At 44.4% G+C, this 27,065-nt stretch overlaps 1 protein-coding gene across 4 annotated transcripts in view; it reads left to right on the top strand.

Annotated features, from left to right (window-relative positions):
- LOC149278880 (GTP-binding nuclear protein Ran-like) overlaps positions 1-26,595 on the top strand; it is a 37,190-nt gene extending 10,595 nt beyond the window's left edge. Inside the window, exons 1-6 of one of the 4 annotated variants that reach the window (XM_089501641.1) lie at positions 323-454; positions 1,624-1,708; positions 6,220-6,345; positions 14,565-14,752; positions 26,019-26,189; positions 26,265-26,594. In XM_089501641.1, coding sequence (XP_089357767.1) covers positions 329-454; positions 1,624-1,708; positions 6,220-6,345; positions 14,565-14,752; positions 26,019-26,189; positions 26,265-26,309 — 741 coding nt within the window. In that variant the 5' untranslated portion in view covers positions 323-328 and the 3' untranslated portion in view covers positions 26,310-26,594. Of the gene's footprint in view, positions 1-322; positions 455-1,623; positions 1,709-6,219; positions 6,346-14,564; positions 14,753-21,695; positions 22,859-26,018 lie in introns of those variants that run through there. The other 3 variants (XM_089501642.1, XM_089501640.1, XM_089501639.1) reach the window with 3 other exon arrangements.
- Positions 26,596-27,065: the final 470 nt, after the last annotated feature.

Genomic DNA, 27,065 nt, shown 5'->3' with positions numbered 1-27,065 from the left:
TTCCTGATTTGCATTCCGCACCAGCCAGACCTCCCTAAATTTGGTGGCTTTTCTAAATCCCAATGTCAGGTTGCTCAGCTCCTTCTCTGATGGGAAATGGAAATTTAGACTTACCTGAGATATGTCCCTTTCCATCAGAGAAGGTAAGAGCATCCTCCCCACCCTGATTTTGCCTCCTGGCGCAGGTAGTCAGATTTATCTGTTAGTTTTCTTAGCCAAGTTTATTCGGGCATTCGCCCTGTTAAAATAATAATAATAATAATAATAATAATAATAAATCTTTGTTCTTAGCTAGTCATCCACTGGGGTTCCTTGGGTCACTCTGCCCATGAAGGCGGGGCCAGGCCCCAGGTCCATTGTTCTTTTCTCCTTGCGTATCAGGAGACATAATGGGCGGGGCTACCCAAAGTCAGGATGCCCGTGTCCTTCTCTGATGGAAAGGGACGTATCTCAGGTAAGTCTAACATTCCATTTTCTGACTGATTTTATTATCCATTGTTTAGGAATTGCTTTTAATGTGAATTTAGGGGTGGGAGGGAGTGAGAATCAGGAGCTCACTGTATTTTTATCTATTGTTCTATGTTCTTGGTTTTATTATTCTTTCTTTGGTATGCTGTTACCTGCCTCGATCCAATACAGGGAGAGGTGGGATATAAATAATAATAATAATTATTATTATTATTAAATGAATTGGTTTTCTTGTCTGCTTTCTTTACTGTTCGGTTCTTATATCCATACATGGTAATGGGGAATGTAATGTCTTTAGGATCTTGTCTATATATTTCATAGCAGCCCTTCCCAATCCTAGTCTTTTTCAGATTTGGCTGTAGTCTCCTTTGATCAATATGCAAAAACTTTTACTATTTAGGTTTCCTCATTGTCTAGTTGAATTTATGTAGCTCTTCCATGGTCACTATTTTTGTTTCGTTTTTTATGTTCAGCATTATGCCTGCCTTTGCACTTTCCCCCTACCTTCCTTAGTAATTGTTCCAGGTCTGATGTTTTCTGCTAATAGTGTGTTCTGCATAACTTAGATGGTTGATATTCTTTCCCCCTATCTTCATTTCTTTTACCTTCTTTTATATATGATGCTTAATCTTCTCCACTGGGACAACATTAAGCATCATATATAAAAGAATAAACTGAGCTATGAAGGAAAACTAAAAGGAAGATCCAGAGGAGAAAAATTATCAGCAAAGCTTTAGATTATGTGATTCTTTGCCTCTACCTGGGCAGTGCCAGTGTGAAACCTGCTTTATGTGTATCTCTTCTTGCAATCAACCCAGAATGATATCCAGTAATGTTTTCTGAAATAGTTTAGGGTTACACAGGTATCTATCATTTACACAGAAGTTTTACAGATTTGTGGGAGATGTCTGTGTTTGTTGCAGTGTAAATGGTTTGTAATTTTATCTGGTTATTACAATTCATGAAGAGTGGGCTCAGCAGTATTGACCTAAGATAACTTGGTTAGTGTCCAAATTGTGATTTGAATCTAGGTTAGTGCAGCATTGAGGCACAGAAGTCCATTAACTTGTGGAACCAGTAGAAATCAACCATAAGATGTAGTTTTATAAATAATAATATTAAAAATAATAATAATTTCTGAATGTTTTTCAACAGCTTGTTTTGGTTGGTGATGGTGGTACTGGTAAAACAACATTTGTAAAACGTCATTTGACTGGGGAGTTTGAGAAGAAGTATGTAGGTATGTTGTTTTCATTATTTTTACATGCTTAAGACAGTATATATTAATGATATGTAAAACAAGTTTAGTTTTTACTGGTTTTTTTGGGCTGTGTGGCCATATTCTAGAAGAGTTTATTCCTGACATTTTGCCAGCATCTGTGGCTAGCATCTTCAGAAAATGCTGGCATGGAAGTGAGTGGGGTATATATATGCTCTTCTAGAACATGGCCACATAGCCCAAAACCCATAAAAAACTATGGATGCCAGCCATAAAAGCCTTTATCTTCACATTAAAACAAGTTTGATTATTATTTTGGAAATTTGTATTTAACCTTTCTACCATAGAATCATAGTGTTGGAAGAGACCATGAGACCATTAAGTCCAACCCCCTAGCATGAAGGCATACACCCATCAAAGTACTCCAGCCAGATGACCATCTAGCATCTGTTTAAAAACCTTCTAAAAAGGAAACTGTACTATTCTCTGAGACAGCAATATATTCCACTGTTGAATAGCTATTACCATCAGGAAATTCTAACTAATTTTTGGCAGAATTTCTTTTCCTGTAGTTTGATTCCATTACTCTTTGTTCTAGAAGCAGAAAACAAGCTTGCTCCCCTCCTCAACATAACATCCCTTCAAATACTTAAGCAGGGCTATCATATCACCTCTTAACCTTCTCTTCTCCAGGTTAAATATACCCAGCTTCTTAAACCACTCCTCATAGGGCATGGTTTCCAGACCATTCACCATTTTGGTCACTGTCTTCTAGACCTGCTGCAGCCTGTCAAGATCTATTTTGAATTGTGCTGCTCAGAACTGGATATGGTGTTCAAGGTGACGTCTGACTAAAGCAGAATAGATTAGTACTATTACTTTCTGCAAACTAGACGTTATACTACTATCCATTCAGCTTAGAATTTCATTGGGATTATTAGCTACCATACCACATTGCTGACTCGTAGCTCACTAGAACTACTAGATCTCTTTCATAGAATCATAGAATCGTAGAGTTGGAAGAGACCACTAGGGCCATCCAGTCCAACCTCCTGCCATGCAGGAAATCCAAATCAAAGCATCTCTGACAGATGGCCATCCAGCCTCTGTTTAAAGACCTCCAAGGAAGGAGACTCTATCACCTTCCGAGGAAGTGCATTCCACTGTCGAACAGCCCTTACTGTCAGGAAGTTCCTCCTAATGTTCAGGTGGAATCTCTTTTCCTGTAGCTTGCATCCATTGTTCCGGGTCTTGTTCTCTGGAGCAGCAGAAAACAAGCTTTCACATATACTGTTCTCAATCCAGTTGTTACCCATGCAATATCTGTGTTTTTCATTTTTTATTTCAAAGTATAGTATCTTATATTTCTCCTCACTGAAATTCTTTTTCTTTGTTTTGGTCCAGCTAATCCAGGATCCGGCCCGCGGGCGCCTTTCCGCTGGCCCCCGGTCCCTCCTGCCGCCGAAATCGCCGCCAATTTCGGCGGCTTTGGCCACCATTTTGTCCTTCAAAATGGCGGCGCCCATTAAGAGGCCCGCTGCGGCCTCCGGAGCCCTGAAACGGGGCTCCAGGAGCCGCACCGGAGCTCTGGGAGGCCCATTGCCATCGCTGGGACCCTCCAGGAGGGTTCCGATGGCGGCAGCGGGCCCCTGGGAGGCCAGTTGCCATCGCTGGGCCCTCCAGGAGGGCTCCGACGGCGGCAGCGGGCCCCTGGGAGGCCACTTGCCGTCGCTGGGCCCTCCAGGAGGGCTCCGACGGCGGCAGCGGGCCCCTGGGAGGCCAGTTGCCGTCGCAGGGGCCCTCCAGGAGGGTTCCGATGGCGGCAGCGGGCCCCTGGGAGGCCAGTTGCCATCGCTGGGCCCTCCAGGAGGGCTCCTGTGATGGCAGCGGGCCTCCCAGAGGCCCGTTGCCTTCGCTGGGGTCCTCTAGGAGGGCTCTGGCGGCATCAGCGGACCTCCCAGAGGCCCGTTGCCTTCGCCGGGGTCCTCCAGGAGGGCTCCGACTGCAGCAGCAGGCCCCTGGGAGGCCAGTTGCTGTCACTGGGCCCTCCAGGAGGGCTCCTGTGATGGCAGCGGGCCTCCCAGAGGCCCGTTGCCTTCGCTGGGGTCCTCTAGGAGGGCTCTGGCGGCATCAGCGGACCTCCCAGAGGCCCGTTGCCTTCGCTGGGGTCCTCCAGGAGGGCTCTGACAGCGGCAGCGGGCCCCTGTGAGGCCCATTGTCGTCGCTGGGTCCCTCCAGGAGGGCTCCTGCGACGGCAGCAGGCCCACCAGAGGCCTGTTGCCTTTGCTGGGGTCCTCCAGGAGGGCTCCGACGGCGGCAGTGGGACCCTGGGAGGCCAGTTGCCGTCGCAGGGGCCCTCCAGGAGGGCTCAGGCGGCGGCAGTGGGCCCCTGGGAGGCCAGTTGCTATCACAGGGGCCCTCCAGGAGGGCTCCGACGGCGGCAGCGGGCCCCTGGCGTCAGGGGCCAGCAAAGACGTTGAGGCCTCCAGCGCTGGCGGTCCCTGCCAGCTCTTTCCCGGCCTCTGACAGGGCCTGGGGCCCCGTCAGGGGCCAGCAAAGAGGAGGTGGCCTGGCCCCCGGGGGTGGAAGCTCCGCCCCTGGGGTGGAAGCTCCACCCCCCCGGCTTCGCCCCCCCCCCCCCCCCCCCAGTTGTCTGAGGGACACCAACCCGGCCCCCGGCTCAAAAAGGTTGCCTACCCCTGAGCTAATCTATTAAAGTCATTTTGAATTCTGATCCTGGCCTCTAGGAAATTAGTAACCCTTCCTAATTTAATGTCATCTGCAGATTAGATAAGCATGCCTATCATCAGAGTCATTGATAAATATGTTGACTAGCACTGGAAACTGGACAGAACTCTGTGGCAGTGTGCTACTTACTTTTCTCCAGGGTGAAGAGGAGCTATTTTTTAACACCTTGGGTTCAGTTGGTCAACCAATTACAAATCCACCTTACAGCCACATTCTCTAACCCACATTTTACAACCTCTTTTGCAAGGATCTCATGGGGAATTTGTCAAAGTCGTTACTGAAATCAAGATATGCTACATCTGTAGCATTCTATCCAAAAAAGAGAGAGAGAGAGAGAGAAGATTAGTCTGGTATGACTTGTTTTTGAAAAACCCATGCTGACTTTTAATAATCACAACATTTCTTTCTAAATTCTTACAGATTGACTATTTAATGATCTAGACTAGCAACTTCCCTGTTATTGATGTCAGGCTGACTGGGTGGTAATTGTTTGGGTACTCTTTTTCTCCATTGAAGATGTGGACATTTGCCATTGTTTAATCTGCTGGGACCTTTCCAGTTGTACAGAAATTCTCAAAAGATTATTGAAAAGTGGATGTTAGGTAACTTGTGGCAGTTCTTTCAATAGCCTTGGATGTAGTTCATCTGACCCTAGAGACTTAAATTTGTTTCAAGTAGTCAGATATTCCTGTACTACTTCTTTACTAGTTTAGTGCTGCAGTTCCCCTACTTTACCATCTGCTCCATTTTCCCTAAGTTGAGCAATGTTCTCTTTTTCAGAGAAAACCAAGACATAGGCCTTGAGTAGTTTTGCCATTTCTCTATTCACTCTTAGCAGCCCTACAATTTCCTTGTTCTTGCTTTTGCTACTGGGATTATCAAAACCTCTCTAGCAGACCTGAGCTCATTTGGTGCTTTAAATTTTCTGAATTCTCATTACACAAGCTGGCTATTGAACTTTTTTTTGGCGATTTCCCCTTTTTTCCATTTCTTATACATGTTCTTTTTTAGCGTTGCCTAAGTTGAAATTTTTTTTAGGTAGATCCCTCATTACTGCTTCACTCCTCCTTTCTTAATGTGTGTTCTTTGTTCCAGGAGGCCATCATCCAACTCCTCAGCTTGTCTTGGATGCCTGTAGCAGACCTCCAAGATTACAAGCCTCTTGTTTCTCCCCTATTAATTTTTACCCACATGCTCTCAGCTTTGTTTTCAGGATTTAAGTCACATTCCAACTGCCTTTGCTATGGTCTTGGGAAGAGACAAGAACACCTAGCATCTGCTGGACTTAATCCTCCTCCTCAACTGCCATTTATTTTTTGTTTGTTTGTTGTATTTACTTAGGATGTTAGCCTGAGGGCTACAATTAACAATTTGTAACCTGTTCTGCAGTCCTTTTTGCTTGAATAGCATGGTATAAACTCAAAATAAATAAATTTATAGCCATTTTGCCAAAAAGATTCTTATAATTACTCATAAATAGTTAATTCAACAGACTTACATTTGGTTTTATAATCTTCATAAGGCATAGCTCAAGACAAAAAGAATAAAAAGTTAAGTTGAGCAGCATCTAGCTCCTAGCCAGAAGATCTGTGAACTGAGGGAAACAATGATTTATGGAATAAGAAGGTGGTTTATGAAAATCAATCTTTTAAAATTAAATTTATGTTGAATAAACATGTTCAAGTCTCATTAGTTGCTGATATTCTTGTTGAAATATATGCAGCTTATATGTTCATAAAACCTTTTTCATGCAATATAATACCAAAAGTTTAATACAATTCCAGCTACTCTGGGTGTTGAGGTCCATCCCCTTGTGTTCCACACTAACAGAGGTCCCATTAAATTTAATGTCTGGGACACAGCAGGACAGGAAAAGTTTGGTGGTCTGCGAGATGGTTATTACATCCAAGGTAAGTTGTCTGAATAACTATTTTTATGGTTCAACTACCCAAAAAGGATATATTCTGCAAAACATCTGTAATTAATTGTTTCTAATTTGTGGTTTTCATGATATAAAATACCAATGGTTAATTTCAAAGATTTCTGCTATGTACATACACTGTTTTTTCATCAGAATTATGCATATGTATATGCTAGTAAAAGAAGCTAGAAATTAATTAAAACAGATTGAGCAAGGGACCATTTTTTTAAAAAAAAGTTCTAGTTTTTAAAAAGGGTTGCACTTATCACAAACTGCTATTATCCAAAATTAGAATTAAAAAGCTGAGGAAGAATATACAAATAATTATCATTACAAAATATGATCAAGAGAACATGCCAACAGAAATTAAAGACAATTTAAGAAATAGATTTCTCGCTATTAAACCTTGGGAACCAGAAGAACTATGGCCAGAAGTCAGGAACATAATCAGAGGAATGCAGAAAGACAATTTCAGTGGCTAAAAAGCAGAAGAAACAGTGTGACAGACAAAATGCTTCAAGCAGTTAAAGAAAGAAAGAAAAAGCAAAAGGAAGGAGAGACTGAAACATAATCAGAACCTTGAACAGTTCAATGATTAGTGCATAAGGATAAAGAGATCTACAACAATTTTCAGTTCCTGCTACAGAGAGGAGAAGGAGGTAGCTGGGCAGCCATTTTAAGTGGTGACTGTTTAATTTTTTTTAAACTCTAGGAAGAGTGTGCTTGTAGTCACATCATCAGTGAGTCACATCTGTGAGTCACTAGGGGGTGGAGCTAGCAGACTAGCTCTATATTACTCTGGGAGGAGTAATTTTTATTTCATTTTTTTTCATCCAAGGAAATCTACAGCAGAGGCAGAGTTGATTGAGCTCACTGCCACAAATTGTTGAAACATCAGGAGCTTTAACGTTGGTGTTTTCTGGAGGATTTTTTTTTCCAGGAGGAACCACAGTCCTGTTCCAGTAATTTCCTAAGACTTTTCAGTATGGACACTGACGGAACCACGGCAGTCACCTGCAACACTTGTGGGATGTTTGTCTTCTTGCCTACAGAAGTGGAGAACTTCACATGCCCCAAGTGCAAGTTGGTAGCCCTCTTGGAGTAGAAAGTGCAGCAGTTGGAGTCCAGAGTAGCTACACTTCAGCATATTAGTGAGCAGGAGGATTTCCTGGACACAACAGAACTAACAATCCTGGATGAATACCACGCAGAGGAAGATGCTGGAGCTGAGGAGGTCACTTCACATACACAGGAGGCAGAGGAATGTCACACAGAGAAGTAGGCCAAGAAGGGATTTGTTTGGAGAGCTTGCAGCTAGAGAATCGATTTGAATATCAAAGAGGATGAAGAAGAGCAGCATGGACAGACTTCAAGGACAGAGCAGGCAAGCCTGAGAGTTCCACCCAAGGGAACAGATGCTGCTAAACCTTGTAGGAGGCGTGTGGTTGTAGTGGGGGACTCCTTGCTGAGGGGTACACAAGCAGTGATTTGTAGGCCTGACAAGATGTCTCAAGAGATGTGTTGTCTTCCAGGGGCAAAGATCCGTGATGTGACAGAGAGGCTGACAAGACTGTTCAAGCTTACTGACCAATACCCCTTCCTTTTGGTCCACGTGGGAACTAATGATACTGCCAGTCACAGCCTTCAGGACATCAAAAGGGATTACGAGGCGCTTGGTAGGAAGCTGAAAGGAATGGATGTACAGATTGTCATCTCATCTCTTCTGCCAGTCGAAGGGCACGGTCCAGGAAGGGAGAGGAAAATAGCAGATGTGAACAACTGGCCGCAGATGGTGCCACTGAGAACGATTTGGATTCTTTGATCATAGGCTGTGGTTCCATGAGAGACTTCTTGCAACGGACGGGTTACATCTCACGCCAGCTGGAAGAAATGTTTTTGCCAACAGTCTCAAGAACTTGATCAGGAGGGCTTTAAACTGAGTTCCGTGGGGAAGGGAGACAATATTAAGGAAGGCGAAAGGACTGGAGAAAATAGTCAAACAGACATAGAGGAAACAAGAAAAAAAGTGCAAGGACCCAACAGTGGGAGGCAAAAAAACTTGCACAAGCAGCAAGTAAATGGGACCCGTGGTCTGCGATGTCTCTACAGTAATGCACAGACCATGGGAAATAAGCAAGATGAACTCGAACTCCTAGTACAGCAAAGCAAATATGATATAATAGGCATCACTGAAACCTGGTGGGATGAGACTCATGACTGGAATGTGGAAATAGAGGGGTATAACCTTTTTAAGAGAAACAGGCCACACAGGAAAGGAGGAGGAATAGCACTATATGTCAGAGATATTTACACCAGTGAAGAGATCCAGGACATCAGTCATGGAAGCCAGGTGGAGAGCATCTGGATAAAAATTAAAGGGCAGTGTAACAACAGGGATGTTATGGTGGGAGTGTACTACAGACCCCCAAGTCAGACTGAGGAATTGGATGATATCTTTCTAAAACAGATGACCACACAGTCAGAAAAGAGAGATGTAGTAGTGATGGGCGACTTCAACTATCCTGATATTTGCTGGAAGTCAAACTCAGCCAATTCCTCAAGGTTTTGCACATTCCTCACTTGCCTGGAAGACTATTTCATGGTCCAAAAGGTGGAAGAGGCAACAAGGGGGTCAGCTATTTTGGATCTGATCCTAACCAACAAGGATGACTTGGTTAATAGTGTACAAGTGGTGGGATCATTAGGTGGAAGTGACCATGTTCTCCTGGAGTTTGTTATGCAATGGAAAGGAGAAGCCAGGCATAGTCAAACACACATTCTAGACTTTAGGAGAGTGGATTTCAGTAAACTTAGAGAAGTATTGAGGGTGATCCCATGGTCAGAAATACTAAAAGGGAAGGGAGTTAACGACGGATGGGAGTTTCTCAAAAGAGAGATACTGAAGGCACAATTTCAAATAATTCCAGTGAAAAAGAAAAATGGGAGGTGTCTCAAGAAACCAGGATAGATGACTAAGGAACTTTCACCGAGCTAAGTTTGAAACGGGAACATGTATAAGAAATGGAAAAAGGGGGAAATCACAAAAAAGGAATCCAAAGAAATAGCAGGCATTTGTAGGGGTAAAGTCAGAAAAGCTAAAGCGCAGAATGAACTCAGGCTTGAGGTTAAAAAGAATAAAAAGGGATTTTTTTGATATGTCCGCAGCAAAAGGAAGAAGAAGGAAATGGTAGGGCCACTGCGTGGAGAAGATGGAAAAATGTTAACAGAAGACAGAGAAAAGGCAGAATTACTCAACACCTTCTTTGCCTCAGTCTTCTCAGAAAAGGCAAAGGGTGCTCAACCTGAGGATAATAGAGCAGAGGACAGAACAGGGGAATTTCAGCACAGAATAAGTAAAGAGATAGTATGAATGAATGAATGAATGAATGAGTCTTTATTTATATAACGCCGTTCCTTCAATCACGGCGGTTTACAGAATAATAAAATACAAGTTACATTAGCAAAAGTCCCCCATATTAAACAGTACAATACATCAATTAAAATGCATCATTCAATCATTAAAACCAGTTAAAAACAATCAGACAATTCAATCAATACAATACACACAATACACAGGAGAAAAATAGTGATTAGGACGTGGGGGAAAGCTTGGCGGAAGAGGTAAGTCTTGAGATTTTTCTTAAAAGACTCGAGGGAGGGGGCCGAGCGGAGCTCGTCAGGGAGAGAGTTCCAAGTCCGTGGGGCCGAAACAGAAAAAGCCCTATGCGCAGACGCTGTATATTTCACCTTAGGAACTCTCAAAAGTTGTCTCCCACCCGACCTGAGAGTGCGGGGCAGATTATATGGGGAGAAGCAGTCCTCCAAGTACTCTGGGCCCAAGCCATTTAGGGCTTTATAGGTAACAACCAACACCTTGTATTGCGCCCGGAAGCGGACTGGCAGCCAATGCAGATCTTTCAATATAGGTGTTATGTGGCTGGCCCTGGAGCTGCGAGTGACTAGTCTTGCTGCCATATTCTGAACCAACTGTAGCTTCTGAGTTTGGTACAAGGGTTGCCCCATGTAGAGCGCATTACAGAAATCAAGTCAAGAGGTTACCAGTGCATGTACCACTGTTTCAAGGTCCCCCCCGACCCAGGAAGGGTCGCAGCTGGCGTATCAGCCGAAGCTGATAACAGGCACTTCTAACTGTCGCATCCACCTGAGGAGTCAGGTGAAGCGACGAGTCCAGAAGCACCCCCAGACTGCGAACTGTGTCCTTCACGGGGAGCGTGACCCCGTTCAGGACGGGTGGACAAATTTCCTTCCCGGGACCGGGGGAGCTTATCACAAGTACTTCCGTTTTCTCTGGATTCATCCAGCCCATTACCAACTCCAGACAGGCATTGAGCGGAGAGATGCCATCCCTAGACACTGCATCAGTTGGAGACAGAGAGAAGACTATTTGGGTGTCATCAGCGTACTGATAACACCACGCCCCGTGCCTCCGGATGAACTCTCCCAGAGGCTTCATGTAAATGTTGAATAGCATAGGGGACAAAATCGCTCCCTGAGGGACCCCAGATGTAAGGGCCCTCTTATCGGAGCGACAGTCCCCCAGCTCCACCATCTGGAATCTGCCTGAGAGGTAGGAATGGAACCACTGCAGAGCAGTGCCCCCGATACCCAACTCCCCCAGGCGATCCAGAAGGATACCATGGTTGATGGTATCGAAGGCCGCAGAGATGTCCAAGAGCACTACCCCTGTCCATGAGATGTCCAAGAGCACTACCCCTGTCCATGGCCAGACGGAGATCATCGACTAAGGCGACCATGGCAGTCTCAACCCCATAGCCCGCCCGGAAGCCGGTTTGAGTAGAGGAATACCTTGTTAATCTAAATGAATTTAAGTCTCCAGGACCAGATGAACTACATCCAAGGGTACTAAAAGAACTGGCAAATGTAATATCGGAGCCATTGGCAATCATATTTGAAAACTCCTGGAAAACAGGAGAAATCCCAGCAGACTGGAGGAGGGCAAACAATGTCCCTATCTTCAAAAAGGGGGGGGAAAGAGCATCCCAACAATTATCGTCCAGTTAGTCTGACATCAATACCAGGAAAGATTCTGGAGCAGATCCTTAAACATTAAACAGAGAGTCTAGAAGGCAATGCCAGAATCACAAAAAGTCAACACGGGTTTCAGAGAAAGAAGTCATGCCAGACAAATCTAATCTCTTTCTTTGATAAAATTACCAGCTTGGTAGATGAAGGGAATGCTGTGGATATAGTAGATCTTGATTTCAGTAAGGCCTTTGACAAGGTTTCCCATGACATTTAATTAAATAAATAAATTTACAACAAAAAATTAAATAAAAATACAACTGAAAGACTAAGCAAGAAACTAGTTGCTGATGTAGTTATATGGAAATTATATTCTTCTCTCCCTCTGAGGCCTGGGCCAAGGCAGATGGACTGGAAGGAGGGCTCTTTTTCTTAATATTTGCCAGTTCTTTTAATACCCTTGGATGTAGTTCATCAAGTCCTGTACACTTATATTCATTTAGATTAACTATCTCTTTACTTATTCTGTGCTGAAATTCCTTTATTCTGTCCTCTGCTCCATTATCCTCAGGTTGAGCACTCTTTTCTTTTTCTGAGAAGACTGAGGCAAATAAGGCTGGACTGGATGGCCCTTGTGGTCTCTTCCAACTCTAGGATTCTATGATAGTTTGAGTATTTGCTCCATCCCTTTCGCCTTCCTTAATATTGTCTCCCTCCTCCACGAAACTCAGTTTAAAGCCCTCCTGATCAAATTCTTGACATTATTGGCAAAAACGTTTCTTCCAACTGGCGTGAGATGCAACCCATCTTTTGCCAGAAGTCCCTCTTCATGGAACCGCAGTTCATGATCGAAGAATCCAAATCGTTCTTGGCAGCACCATCTGTTCACAGTTGTTCACATCCACTATTTTCTTCTTCCTTCCTGGACCATGCCCTTTGACTGGGAGAAGAGATGAGATGACAGCCTGTGCATCCATCTCTTTCAACTTCCTACCCACTCTTCCCTCCTTAACTGTCGTCTTTCGGCCTATGAAGGAGAGAATACACTGGTCCAGTTCCATCAGGGCTAGCCTGAAGAAAGAGGCTCCTCCCTCCATAACTGTCATCTTTCAGCATATGAGGGAGATAATAGGCTGGCCCAGATCCATCAGGGCTAGCCTGGAAGAAGAGACTCCTCCCTCCTTAACTGTCATCCTCCGACCTGCAAGGGAGTTGACCAGGCAGGCCCAGCTCCATGAGGGCTAGCCTGAAGAAGAAGAGCCCTCCCTCCAGTCCATCTGCTTAGTCCAGGCCTCAGAGGGAGAGAAGAACTGCTGGACCTGATCCCCTCCCTCCACCATTCCCTTATTTTGTGTCGTGTCTTTTTAGATTGTAAGCCTGAGGGCAGGGAACCGTCTTATTATCCCCTCTGTTGTAAGCTGCCCAGATTCCCAGTGATTGGGTGGCATATAAATAAATCCTATTATTATTATTATTATTATTATTATTACCCAAAGCCTTATAATCCCTTCTGATGTTCTGAAGGCTGTGTCATGCAGTATCATCAGTTCCCACATGGACCAAAAGGAAGGGATAATTCCTTTTGGTCCCACATGGACCAAAAGGAAGTCTTGTCAGCCTCTTCTTTCCCTGAATGAAGACAGAAGATCTCCGTTAATTTTTCCTAGACAAGAAAATTGAAATACTCAAAGATTTCCCATATCTTAGCTCAAATGTTGATCAGATTGGAGACTGCAGTTAAGAAATTAGAATAGGAATGGAAAGCTGTGGAAGAACTGGAGAAAATAATAAAATGTAAGGACAGAACTCTGAATACTAAAGTGACAATAGTTTAAGCCATTGTATTGCCCATCACCATGTACAGATGAGAGCTGGACAGTAAAAAAAAAAAGTTGACAGGAATAAAATCAACTAATTTGAGATGTGCTGGAGAAGAGTACTGAAAATACTATTGATGGCCAAGAAGACAAGCAAATGTGTTATAGAACAGATCAAGCCTGAACTCTCTAGATGCCAAGATGATTAAATTGAGGCTGTCATACTTTAAGGCCACATTATGAGAATCCATGAATCACTGGAAAAGACAATAATTCTAGCAAAGGTTCAGGGGAATAGAAACAGAGGAAGTTGAAGTTGAGTTATGGGCAATTACAACAGCAAAAAGTTTCTTAATAATCAAAATGCAGCTGTTCTGAGGTTTTATTATTTTGTTTCATTTATGGGTTTTTTTTTTTTTTTTTTTTTTTTTTTTTTTTTTTTTGCATTCAGATGGTATCTGTATGGTATTTTATTCATACTTCAGATTTATTATATTTAGCTTTTTAAATTTCTATAGACCTTCTACAGAATTTTAAAGCATGTTTTATCTGCTTTGTGTTATTTTGATATGGCCTGAGGGCTAATCAATAAACAATATGTTATGTTATGCGCCCTGGTGGCTCAGTGGTTCAATGCCTGTACTGCAGCCATTCATTTGAAACCACAAGGTTGCGAGTTCAAGATCAGCAAAAGGGCCCAAGCTCGACTCAGGCTTGCATCCTTCCAAGGTCGCTAAAATGAGTACCCAGGCTGTTGGGGGCAAATTAGCTTACTTGCTAATTAGCTTACTTGCTGTTCACCGCTATGATCTTTGGAATAGCGGTATATAAATAAAACAAATTATTAAATTATTATTATGAGCTGTTCTAAAGGCAATGAAGCATTGTTTAAGTACTAGGCCAGTCGTACTCCAGCATTTTACCCTTGTGACTTCCCATTATATCTACATGCAGACTCACCACCACCACCACCCATTCACTGAATATAGTTTCTTAATAAAAATATTTTGTTTATTTAGTGTACATATTTTTATTTGCACATTTATGTATATTCATATTTTAAAATTTTATAAGGTAACAACATTTAAATTATGAGAATTTTATTTAAGTAAATTAAATATTTAACTCAACATATGTATACATTTTACATAAAAAAGTTTGGAAAGAGGAAGAGGAGAGTCTTCAAGTTCTGCTCCCCTCTGGAAGAATTCCCTGGAGGGATGTTCCTGCCACACTTTTTCAGAACCACAAAAATAGATTGTAAGTTGATGTAGAGTGTTTTTCGTGGAGTGGGGGGTAAATAATCAGATGATATTAGAACTTGATTTCTCAGTTTTACATTTCATGGATCATACTAGTGTTAATACACAACAAAATTAATTTTCAGCTCAGTGTGCCATCATCATGTTTGATGTCACATCAAGAGTTACATACAAGAATGTACCCAACTGGCATAGAGATTTGGTACGAGTGTGTGAGAACATCCCCATAGTTTTATGTGGCAACAAAGTGGATATAAAAGACAGAAAAGTCAAAGCAAAGTCAATTGTGTTTCATCGAAAGAAGAACCTGCAGGTAAGAGCAAGATTTATAGTGAAAATGTTATTTAAAAGTGAAAGACTCAAAGTAGACTGCAAAAAAACTTAAAACAATTCAACAGAGTAAAACAATATTAACATCACACATAAAATTTAAAGTAATCATTACTACTTTGAGATAATTTGCCATAAAAACAATCTTAATAATTATTTTAATTAAATAAATGAATTTACAACAAAAATTAAATAAAAATACAACTGAAAGACTAAGCAAGAAACTAGTTGCTGATGTAGTTATATGGAAATTATATTCCTCTTCTTCTTCGTGGTCTCTGCGAATCATACAAATGGGTTTTACTGCGTCTGCACAATGCTGTTTGGATACTTCTAGAATCACTGTCTAGAATCAAAATCTTCAGAATCTTTTGTACACTTTTATCTGCTTTAGGCATACTGTATATCCCTTTCCATCCAAGCCTCTGTCGGTGCACTCTGCAACTATAATAATATTGTGTGTACTCATTTCTATACAAGGTGTGAGACACAGAGGAATTGTTATAGTTTTGTATTATTTTGGGAATTGCAGTTTTCAAGCCCAGCTCCAGCCTATTAACTTATTAAGTGTGGCTTACGAGCCAGTTTAAGCCTCACAGCAGGTTTTAACTCTTATTTTAGTATTCAACATATTGTTCCAATAAAATTACAGTTTTTTAGCTTCATTTCCCCTAAACTCAGTGTTTTTCCATTTGCTTCTTCGTTTAGGGCATCACCTCCCAGTTTCCTTTTTTTTTGCTGTCTCCAAAAAGACAGACAAGACTCCCAAACTGGGGCCTGTCATCTCTGACCTTCAGGTCATCCCTTTCTTCCCTCCCGAGGCCCCGAGAGCCCCGAAGAGAAAGTCTAAGGTGCCAGAGAGGTCCCCATCTTCACCAAAGAAGACCAAACCATCCAGAGACCCTCTGTTAAAGGGAACTCCTAAAGTCACCGACCAGTCGTCTAGGGCCCCAACCCAGCTGGATTCCACACCGGTTCTGGTGCCCCAGATGAGGCCACGGGAACGGAGTCGGACCCCATCCTGACAGGAAGATGAACCGATCCCCAGCCTGTCCGGTATCTCCACAGTGCCCATGGAGGACCTGGACTAGGACCGCACCTCGCTCAGACGGCATCGTTCACCAACTCTGGTTCCTTGCCACTCTGCTGAAGCCCCCGCTGATCCCAAGCACCCGGAGGACCCCAATGTGTTTTACGACTCCGATACGGGTTGCTTCTACATGGCGGTTCCGAGAGAGACGGCTTTCTGAAAATTCGAGGAGGGACGTCATGCCCGTAAGGTTTGCACCCAACCCACATGGCCTACGTTGTCAAAGCCGTCGAAGCCGACAACGTTGGAACCAGTGTCAAAGCACTAAGAACCACGGGCCCGGCTGGAGAACCTTCTGCATGAGCCAGACGATGACATGGTAATACCTATCCAGTCCAATACCGGCTCTGAACCCGAAGTGGTTCTATTCTCCAAGAACCCTTCTGATGATGACTTCTCTCCTCAAGATTCCCCGCAGAGTATGCACCGTCCAGAACCAGCCTCCCCAACGGATGATCTCCGGACCTTTAATGAACATGTAATTAAGATGTCCAGGGCCCTCGACATCGATCTGGAGTACCCGGAGGAGGCAGCAAAGGACCCAGTCAAGCATCGTGTCCATGGGCGCATGCAAACGCCACCGTCCATCCCACTCTTGCCATCTCTGGAGACGATTATTAAGAAATCATGGGACTCTCCAGCTTCATTGGTGGGAACCTCCAGGAAGATTGAGTCCCTGTACAGGGTCTCTCCAAAGAGCTGTTCAAGGCTGGCTAGCCACCCAAGGCAGAATTCGGCAATTGTTGAGGGAGCTCAGCTGGCTTCCACTCACAAACAAGCTACTTTGCCGGTTGACCGTGAGGCCCACAAGATAGACGGACTGACTAAGAAAACCTACTCGGCGGCATCGTTGGCGGTGAAAGCCATTAATTACGCTACATGCCTACGTCCAAGCCCTGATGGAGGCCTACGTCCAAGCCCTGATGGAGGACATTTCACTCCAGATCCCGGACATCCCGGATGAGGCACAATGCAAGCTGGTCGAGATCAGGTACGAGACCCACTCCGTTGGGGGTTGGCTCATTACGGCGTCCCGTAATGTGACTGATTGTGCGGGTAGAGCAATGTCGGCCTCTATGGCTCTATGCCGCCATGCATGGCTTCGTGGCACCGACTTGACCCCGGGGGTAAAGGCAGCTATAGAGGAGATGCCGATAGATGAGTCTGGCCTGTTCAACTCCGAGACCAACGACCATCTCAACAGGAAATTTAAGATGAAGGTCGCAGCCAAGAGACAAGGTATGTGTTCCTCCTCCACACAACAGTTCAGGAGAAGGCAGCGCCCCTGGCAGTCTCAGGGCCAGTCTTTTAGATCGTTCCATCAGGACCGACAAGGACAGCAGCAGGGAACCCAGCGACCTAGGTATCCCTCGCAATCTTCCTCCTCCTCGGGCAGACGGGGCCCTCCTGCATGGTACCGTAAACCTTGCCGGCAGGAGTCGGACTAATCCAAGAAAAGGTCCTGAAGTGTTCCAGTGCGCTTCATCATTTCTCCTCCTTTTTAGACATCTTGAGGCCCTTTGCTAACACCTGGGCTTCTATAACCACAGACTCTTGGGCCCTTAACATTGTCCGTAGGGGCTATGCCCTCGAGTTCAAGGAGCTCCCGCCAACAAAAGCCTTTATTTCCACCTCACCCTCGGACACCCTTCTCGACAAAGTGCGCTCGTTATTGGCTAAAGGGGCCATTTCCCCGGTGCCGACCAGCCACCTTTCAAGGGCATTTTTCTCAAGATACTTTATAGTGCCAAAGCCGGATGGAGGGGTTAGACCCATCCTGGATCTGAGAAACTTGAACTTTTTCCTTCACTATCGTCGGTTTTGAATGGTAACTTTGGCTTCTATCCTGCCTCTTCTCCACCAGGGACTGTGGTTCGCGACCATCGATCTCAAGGATGCCTACTTCCATGTCGGGATCCGGGAGTCCCACAGGAGATTCCTCACCTTCGCCGTCGGCTCTGACATCTACAAGTACAACGTCCTCCCCTTTGGGCTGGCGACAGCACCGAGAGTCTTCACCAAGTGCCTCGCACCGGTAGTGGCTTACCTCCACCAGAGAGGCTACAGGGTGTTCCCGTACCTGGACGACTGGCTCCTAGCGGCCGCTTCGGAAGGGGACCTCCTGGAGGCCATCAACTTCACCTTAACTCTTCTCGGCTCACTCGGCCTGTTGTTCAACATGGAAAAGTCGCACCTCACCCCTTCCAGACGGGTCAAGCTCATAGGGGCCGTCTTAGATGCCGACACTTGCACAGCTTATCTCCCTCCGGACCGTTTCGAGGCGCTGCTAGCCTCCGTACAGCCGCTCTTGACCTACAGGAGGATCAGAGCCAGAGACGTTCAGGTAGCCTTGGGCCATATGGCTTCGACGACCTTCGTGACTCTGTGGGCGAGGCTGCGTCTTCGGCCGCTCCAGGCATGGTTCCTGACAGTCTTCGACCCGATGACGGACCCGCCGTACAAATGGCTCACGGTCCCAAGGCCAATAGCTTCCTCCCTCAGATGGTGGGTAAACGCCCAAAACGTCCGCATCGGCTTGCCGTTTTCTCCGCCTCAACCCGATGACCTTAACAACGGATGCATCCCGAGAAGGTTGGGGCGCACATCTTCTGGACTTAATTGTCAGGGGAAGTGGTCCCAGGAAGAAAAAGCCCTCCACATAAACACCCTCGAGATGTTGGCTGTGGAGAAATCTCTGAGATCGTTCGAGCCAACCCTGACTGACAAGGTGGTTCTCCTCAGAACGGACAACACGACAGTCCTTTACTATATAAACAAACAGGGAGGAACCAAGTCCGAGACACTGTTGGACATAACCGTACGAATTTGGAATTGGTGCATTCCGAGACGAATCCTGCTCCAGGCGGTGCACCTCCCAGGAGAGGACAACGACTTAGCAGACCAGCTCAGCAGGTCATCATCAGTGTCGCACGAATAGAGGCTTCACCCGGACATGGTGGGTGAGATATTTGACCGATGGGGAACCCCTCGGATCGACCTCTTCGCGACCGACAGAACCTGTCCCCGGTTCTGTTCCAGGATGCACAGCAGGAACTCCCTCGGAGACGTGTTCGCCTTTCAGTGGTCGGGAGAGATGCTCTACGCATTCCCTCCGTTCCCGTTGATCGTCCGAGTGGTGTCCAGGATGACAACAGACTGGTCGGATGTGATCCTCATCACACCGTGGTGGCCCAGGCAGCCTTGGTTCCCATCTCTGCTACACCTGTCAAGGAGAACCTACCTCCGCATCGACTTTCGCCCAGACCTGCTCACGATCCAGGATGGGCGAGTCCGACATCCAGACATAGATCACCTGCCGCTGGTGGCCTGGAGGCTCCATACTTAGCAGCACTGCCAGACTCGGTGCGGAGGGTGATCCGCGCAGCCCAAAAGCCTTCCACCCGTAGGTCCTACGCCTCCAAATGGAAGAAATTTCTCCGGTTCCTGGCTGAGAAGGACCTCTCCCCTAGCCAAGTTACCACTCCGGTAGTACTGGAGTTTCTGATGGCACTCTTGGAGGCCAGGCTCTGCCTTACCTCCATCAAGTGCTACTTGTCTGCTATTTGTTCCCGTTTCCAGTTTGGGGACAAACATTCCTTTTTCAGGGACCCCTTGGTGAAGGGTTTCCTAAAGGGTTGTGGAAACCTTTACCCTCTGGTGTCGGTACCTACTCCGGCTTGGAGCTTGGATGATGTACTGTCGGCCTTGCAATCCAAGCCCTTCGAGCCGACGGCCACAATGAACTTGAGACTTTTAACCTGGAAGACTGCTTTCCTGGTGGCTATCACTTCTGCCTGCTGCGCGGGCAAACTTTGTGCTTTACGGAGAGACCAACCATTTTTGAGGTTTCATAGGGACAAGGTGATCTTCCGTACCGATATTACCTTCTTGCCGAAGATGATGTCGGCTTTTCATTTGTGTCAGGACATTGTGTTGCCTACCCTGGCCTCGAACCCAACGACGGAGGTCGAACAGACTTTACACACTTTGGACGTTAGAAGGGCGTTGGCCTTCTATTTGGACAGAACTGCGGGTTCCAGCTGGTCTGAGAGACTGTTCCAGTGCTACTCAGAACCAAAGAAGGGGCTGCTGGTGTCCCCGCAGAGGTTTTCAAAATGGGTGGCTGGTACCATCCACCTCTGCTATTAACTATTGGGCAGGCCTCTACCAACCAGTTTACGGTCTCACACTACCAGGGCGGTAGCAGCATCCTCCGCTTTTTTGGCTGGGGTGTCCTTGGAGGATGTCTGCAAAGCTGCTGTTTGGTCCCAGCCGATGACATTTATTAAGCATTACAGGCTGGACACTAGAGCCAAACGGGATGCAGCGTTTGGTAGGGCAGTATTGGTGTCAGGTTTACACTAAAAATTGTTGATATACATGCATTCTGTCCATCTCAAGGTTTGCATTCCCTTGTTCAGGGAATGGTCATGTTATTTATCTGTTTACATTCTTGACTATGACACTGTGTTGTGTGAATCATACCTGTTTGTCCTTGTTTGGTCTGTTTAAGTCGTGTGACTCCACGACTTGATGCTATGCATTACCTCATTCATGCTGTCAGGCTGTGCCCTGTTGTGCACTGGCTGTTATGGGGTACTTTAAAAAGAAGACTGACTAAATTTGTTGGTTTCAAGCAGTTTATTATATGCATTTAAAAACAAGACTGATTACTCTGTTTGGTTCAAACAGTTATTATGAGCAATAAAAATCCTTTGCTTGAACCTTATTTGGTGTCTGGACACTCCCTCCGCCACTTACCTAAGCTTGTCAGTCTAAACCCATTTGTATGATTCGCAGAGACCACGAAGAAGAAGGACAGGTTGCTTACCTGTAACAGTATTTCTTTGAGTGGTCATCTACGAATACATACAAATCACGCCCATCCTCCCCTCAGTGTCCTGCTCTTTGTTGGCTCATTCTCATGTCGCTCACGCGGCGAAAAACTTCGGAACTGGGGAAAGAGTGAGAAGGCAGGGGCCTTATAAAGGGTGGGCAGAGTTACCGCCAAAAAGTTGCTATATGTTGCAAAGTGTACTTTGCCCAGTGATTCTAGAAGTATCCGAACAGCACTGCGCAGGCGCAGTAAAACCCATTTGTATGTATTCGCAGATGACCACTCAAAGAAATACTGTTACAGGTAAGCAACCTGTCCTTCTATAATTCAGGATTCTAGAATATAGTAGCCCCTCCATTTCATGGGGGATCTATTTAGGATCCCCCCTGTGAAAATGGAAAATCATTAATATTCAAGCCCAATTGGCTTGAATGGCGCCACACTCCCCAGTTTGGCTCCTTCCATTGCTGCCCACATATGGGCAAGGGACTCCTCCTAATTTGGTATCAATTTGAAGTCCGCAACAACAGAGGGATGACTGTATAACAACAGTAATAGCACTTATAATTTCTTATCCACCTTTCTTCATGGATTGAGGAAAGAAGAACAGCAGACCAACATAACTTAAACACATGAGTTTAAAAAAACAAACAAAATATAGGCTGCTTCTTTGTGGTGTCTGCGAATCATACAAATGGGTTTGCCTGTGCAATGCTGTTCGGAAACTTCTAGAATCACTGGGCAAAGTACACTATGCAACATATGGAAACTTTTTGGCGGTAACTCCGCCCACCCATTATAAGGCCCCTGCATTCTCGCTCTTTTCCGCAGTTCCTTTTTTCCGCCGCGTTAGCTGCTGTAAGGAACTTCGCTCGCTTTTTGCTAGCTTCTGTTTTGACTGAATCATTGGATATTTTTGACCTCGGACCGTTTTCCTGACCACTGTTTGCTCTAATCTCCCCGTGCATCGTTGACCTCTCGTCTTGTTTTTGACTTCAGCTTCGCTTTCGACTTCAACCTCCGTTTGCTTGCCATGTCACTGGCCCTGTTTAAGAAGTGTGACGTATGTGGTGGCAAGGTGCCGATCCAGGACCCTCACTCCTTCTGTCTTCTCTGCCTGGGAAGCGGCCACGACATTAAGGCCTGCCTGCTCTGCAAGTTGCTCACATCCCAAGCCAGGAAAAACCGTGAGTCCCGCCTAACTTCGGCAATTGTCCAGGGCGTCCTGAAGAAGCCTAAGGAGGGGGGTTCCCGGCCTTCTGCTCTGACGGCTTTGGCTTCGACTGTCACCGGCCCCGTTTGCAGCAGTCCGTCCAGTGTGTCCTCCGCTCCTATTGCCACCGCGGTCCGTGGCTCCCCTGAGCTCAGTGCTGCCATCTCTGTGGCCCACGGTCCTGAGGTATCCAGTGCCACCTCCAAGCCCTCCAAACACCCCCAGAAATCTTCAGATACTGACGGCTCTGCCATGGATTCCACCGCGGCCTGGGCTGGGAAAGACAAGGCTTCTTCTGGTGGTACCAGTTCCAAGGCCTCGATTGGAACTCCCAGCCATAAGTCCGCATCGACTCCCAAGGAACCATCAAAGAGGCATGGTTCCGTTATCGAACCCTCGGTCCCTGGACCTTCTTCGGGTTCAAAAGACTCCTCTAAGAGACCTAAGTCATCGGACCTTGAAGTGTCCTCTAGGACAGCCAAGCCGTCTAACCCCGAATCTTCGGCCTCTAGACCTTCTTCCAAAAATGTCAAACACCAGTCATCTGATCCGGCTTCAGTGCCAACCCAGTACCGGGAGGACTGGGACTCTACTAAATCAAGGAAGAGGAAGCATAGTGCTGTGGAAGCCTCACAGATTATGCCCACTGAGGCCCTCTTCGATCCGGACCCGGTCTCCAAGAGGCCTAGGCAGGCCACGGAGAGCGTGGAACCTTCAAAGGCCGGTAAGAATCCTACTGCAGCAACTCCTTCATCTAAGGCTTTAGCCGATCCGAGCAAGTCCCATCGTCAGGTTGGCGGTGCTTCCTTCCAGACCTCTAGATTTGTCAAAGGCGCCATTTGTCCATTCTGATGATGAAGACTCCATATCCTCCTGACGTCGGTCTCCAACTCTGGTTCCGAGATCTTTAATGGCTGGCATCCATGGTTTTTTGTGGGTTTTTCGGGCTATGTGGCCCGAAAAACCCACAAAAAACCAAACAAGATATACATAGTAAAACAATCCACATTTAAAATTCATCATTTAAAATTTATAATTTCAAAACAACCTGGATAGGTGTGTCAGAACGGACTGGTCCTTAATGCAGTTTTAAATTCAGACAGCATATTTAGTTATCCAGTTTCTTCCAGCAGGTCATTTCACAGACTAGGGCCAGCAGAAAGAAAGTCCTCTGGCTGACAGTTGCCAACCTAGTCCTGACTGGCAGGAGTAAATGTCCCTCTGAGATCCTTATTGTATGGGGTGGATTATATGAGATTATATATAATTCCTTTTCCAGAGTCATTTAGAATTATCTTTCCAGTTGATATTGTATTCATTTATTTATTTGTATACCACCTTTCTCCCCAAATGGGACCCATTTTGTAGTCTGCAGCATGGATAATTTCCAGTAAACTCAAGGAGAGTGGTGTTATATCTAATTAAACTGGATTGGAAATGATTCCTAAAGTATAGTGGGCCACTGTTATCAACTGGGGATCCCCATTGGATACTAAAAGCCATGAATGCTCAAGTTCTACTATATACATTGAGGGTTTATGTAGTGTTCCTTTAAAAACAGGTAAAATCAAGGTTTGCCATTGGGGTGGGGGGGGATATTTTTAACCCGTACATGGATGGAATCTGTGGATGCAGAATTCATGGATAAGGAAGGCCGACTGTATTTTTGTGATTTGTAATTGGTTGACTGTCTGAAGTCAAGAGGTGCTCCTCTTCTTCATCCTGGAGAGAAGTGACCAGTGGAGTACCATAAGGTTCTGTTCTGGCTCCAGTTCTAGCCAACATCTTTATCCACCACTTGAATGAAAGAATAGTGGGCATGTTTATCTAATTTCCAGATGACACCAAATTAGGAGTGGCTTAATAACTCAGAAGAGAGGATCAAAATTCAAAAGGATTATGGGTCAAAACTAAGCAAATAAATTTTAGAAGAGGAAATGTAAGACACTTAGGCAGAAAAAAAATAAACATTGATGTTTATCACACTATACTCTTAAAGTGCTACTATTCCACTTTGACTGCTCTAGCTGCCTCTAGAAGTTCTCTGCCTGAGAATTCTAAATACCCCTCCTTAAAACTGCAAACCCCAGAATGCAACAGGAGGCAGCTAGAGCAGTCAAAGTGGAATAGTAGCTCTTTAAGAGTATAGTGTGATAAACACCAATATAATAGGATCGGGGACACCTGTCTTACTACACATGAAAAATTAAGAGGTGATATGATAGCCCTGCTTAAGTATTTGAAGGGATGTCATATTGAGTAGGGAGAAAGCTTGTTTTCTGCTGCTCCAGAGACTAGAACGCGGAGCAATGGATGCAAACTGCAGGAAAAGAGATTCCAGCTCAACATTAGGAGGAACATCCTGAGAGTAAGGGCTGTTCAACAGTGGAACACACTCCTTCCTCGGAGAGCAATGGAGTCTCCTTCCTTAGAGGTCTTTAAACAGAGGCTGGATAGCCATCTGTCAATGGGGATTCTTTGATTGAGATTTCCTGCATGGCAGAAAAGGTCTGAACTGGATGGACCTTGTGGTCTTCTAACTCTATGATTCTTTACTTTCCGTCATAGTTTTTACAGTTTCCCTTTACCTTTTTTATTCATAAAGAAAGTAAATAGGCATTGTTGGCCACTGCACACTTGAGATCAGTTGGCAGGAAAACACAGTGCTGGAGAGGAAAAATCTCTCGAAGTTTGAAATCACAGTGGGATTTTTTTCCTATCTGCTTTTTCAAAAAGCAAAATAAACTTTTTTTTGTAAAACAACAACAACACATGACTTATAATAATACTTGTAGAAGGGATGTGTAGTCAAGAGCAACACTGAACCCTGTTGTTTTGGCTAAAGCCTCGCCTAACTCCCATATAGATCTGGAAGTTTATCAATTTATTATTTATTTGAAGTATTTATAATCCACTCTTCAGCCCTAAAGGCTCTCAGAGTGGCTTATAAATAGTAGATTCTGCCCTCAGGCTTACAATCTAAAGAGACAAGACACAAAAAGAGAAGGGAATGGGGGTGGGAAAGGGGGAAATTCCAGATCTTCTCTCCCTCTCATGCCTGGCAGATGGACTGGAAGGAAGGCCTTATTTTGGACAGCCCTGATGGGGTCTAGCCTCCAACTCTCTCAGTCTGAAGCTGGATGACAATTTACTCTCCCAGAATCCCCAACACCTCAGAAACAATCAAAAGTGGAGGCAGGTGCAAAATCAAAGCCCAAAGTGACATCACAGCAAAACTGGAACCTCCATAATTGCCCACCCCTTTATGAGTTACAAGCTATTTTGTTATTTTAAGAATATAAAGTGTTATATGTTGCTTTACATAAAAGTACTATGATGGGTATATTAAACTTATTCAGACAGTAATTATTAAAACGTTTTTAGAACAGCTTTGAGGAATGACCATATAAATACTTGGTTTGAAGTACCTTTTTTCACATCCTGAGACAATACTGTTTATTTTTAAAAAAAAACTTTTTCCATAATCAGTTTTTCCTCTTAGGCCCTCACTTCTCTAGACAGAACTGAACAAATGACACGGGTGCGTGCTGTTGGAGATAATATAGGGATGAAAGGCAGTTAAGAATTTTAGTGCACCTATATGCAAAGATGAAATGTATACAGGACAAATGGCAGTAACATAGGAGCAGCTGTTTAAATGCCAATACTACAACTACAAGGGCTCCAAGAACTACTCTCCTTTCACCCTTTCATAAGTCAGTAAAATGAGTACCCAGCGTATTGAAGGCAATTGGTTTACAGATTGTAAACTACTTAGAGAGTGCTGAGTTCACTTAAATTGTAGAGAAATATATTTGCTATTGTTATTATTATAACATTCACAGTGGGGATTAAATTATACTAATACAACTTTCTGCTTTGTTTAATTAAGTTTTCACAAATAGTAGGAAGCATGTAATCTGTGGAATATATTTTACGCTAACAGTGATGCTTTATATAGCTGCAGGAAGCTGTAAAACATTGTAATCACAATAAAGGCATTCTTCAACCTAGTTTAAGATACTTCTATTATTTTTATTACAGATTTATTTCTAGAGAGTTTATAAATATGAATTCTGTTTCTCCTCCCATACCCTGTTTATCTTTAGTACTATGATATCTCAGCCAAGAGTAACTACAACTTTGAGAAACCCTTTCTTTGGCTAGCAAGAAAACTAATTGGTGATCCCAACTTGGAATTTGTTGCCATGCCTGCTCTTGCACCACCAGAGGTTGTAATGGATCCAGCACTGGCCGCTCAGTATGAGCAAGATTTACAGGTAATGTCTGGCATAGCTATGTGGTTGTTATTTGGGAATTTTAATTTAACTAAAACTTGATTTATCATTTTCCAGATTGCTCAGACCACTGCACTGCCAGATGAAGATGATGACCTGTAGATGAAGCTGGAGTTCAGCTTAAGAAGTCTAGTTTTATAGGCAACTGTCTTGTGATGTTACTGATACAGCATGTTTACTTTTTTATTATTGTATCTGAGCAGAAAATGGGCTTTAATCTTTGGGATGCTGAAAGAGAATTCAAAAATATCAGGCCTGCAAATTTAGCTGTTTTGGACTGCAGTTTATTCTCCATTTGAGTTACAAATCTAAATGCTGCATTCTTGTTACAGTATTCAGTGGTAAATCATGTTTCTTACTTTATTTCCCATTCCTTCTTTAGATCATAATAAAGTTATACTTCAAATATCCAAGCAATTGAGTCTTACTGAATTTAAGACTAGTTCTTTACTTTAATTAAAGCCTGCACCAAACCATGACAAGGGGTCAAAATGCTTTTAAAACTTTCAACAAGCCAAGATTTCTATCCATTTAGTAAAGCTACAAGTAAAGTTACTTTACTTGGATTTAAGATGACTTGAGTTATGTGGAGTTCGTAGTTAGCTTAACATACTTGGAAAGGAAACCTGGTAGCACAGTAGTTAAATGCCTGTACTCTAGCCACAACATTGTTAGTTTGATCATTGGAGCTTCAAAGTCCACTCAGCTTTGCATCCTTCATAGATCACTAAAATGACTCCCCGGCTTGTTAAGGGCAAATAGCTATATTTTTTCATATATATTTTTTTCCTTCTGGTCCATCACATCTGTAGAGAGAACTTGACCACTGACATGAGTATTGGTATTCCTGGTATTGAT

This window comes from Sceloporus occidentalis, unplaced genomic scaffold (assembly GCF_023333645.1).
Source record: "Sceloporus occidentalis isolate IW3139 unplaced genomic scaffold, rSceOcc1.0.p SCAF_177, whole genome shotgun sequence".
In the NCBI taxonomy this organism is placed as follows: domain Eukaryota; kingdom Metazoa; phylum Chordata; class Lepidosauria; order Squamata; family Phrynosomatidae; genus Sceloporus; species Sceloporus occidentalis.
This window is presented reverse-complemented; position numbering and strand designations above follow the sequence as displayed.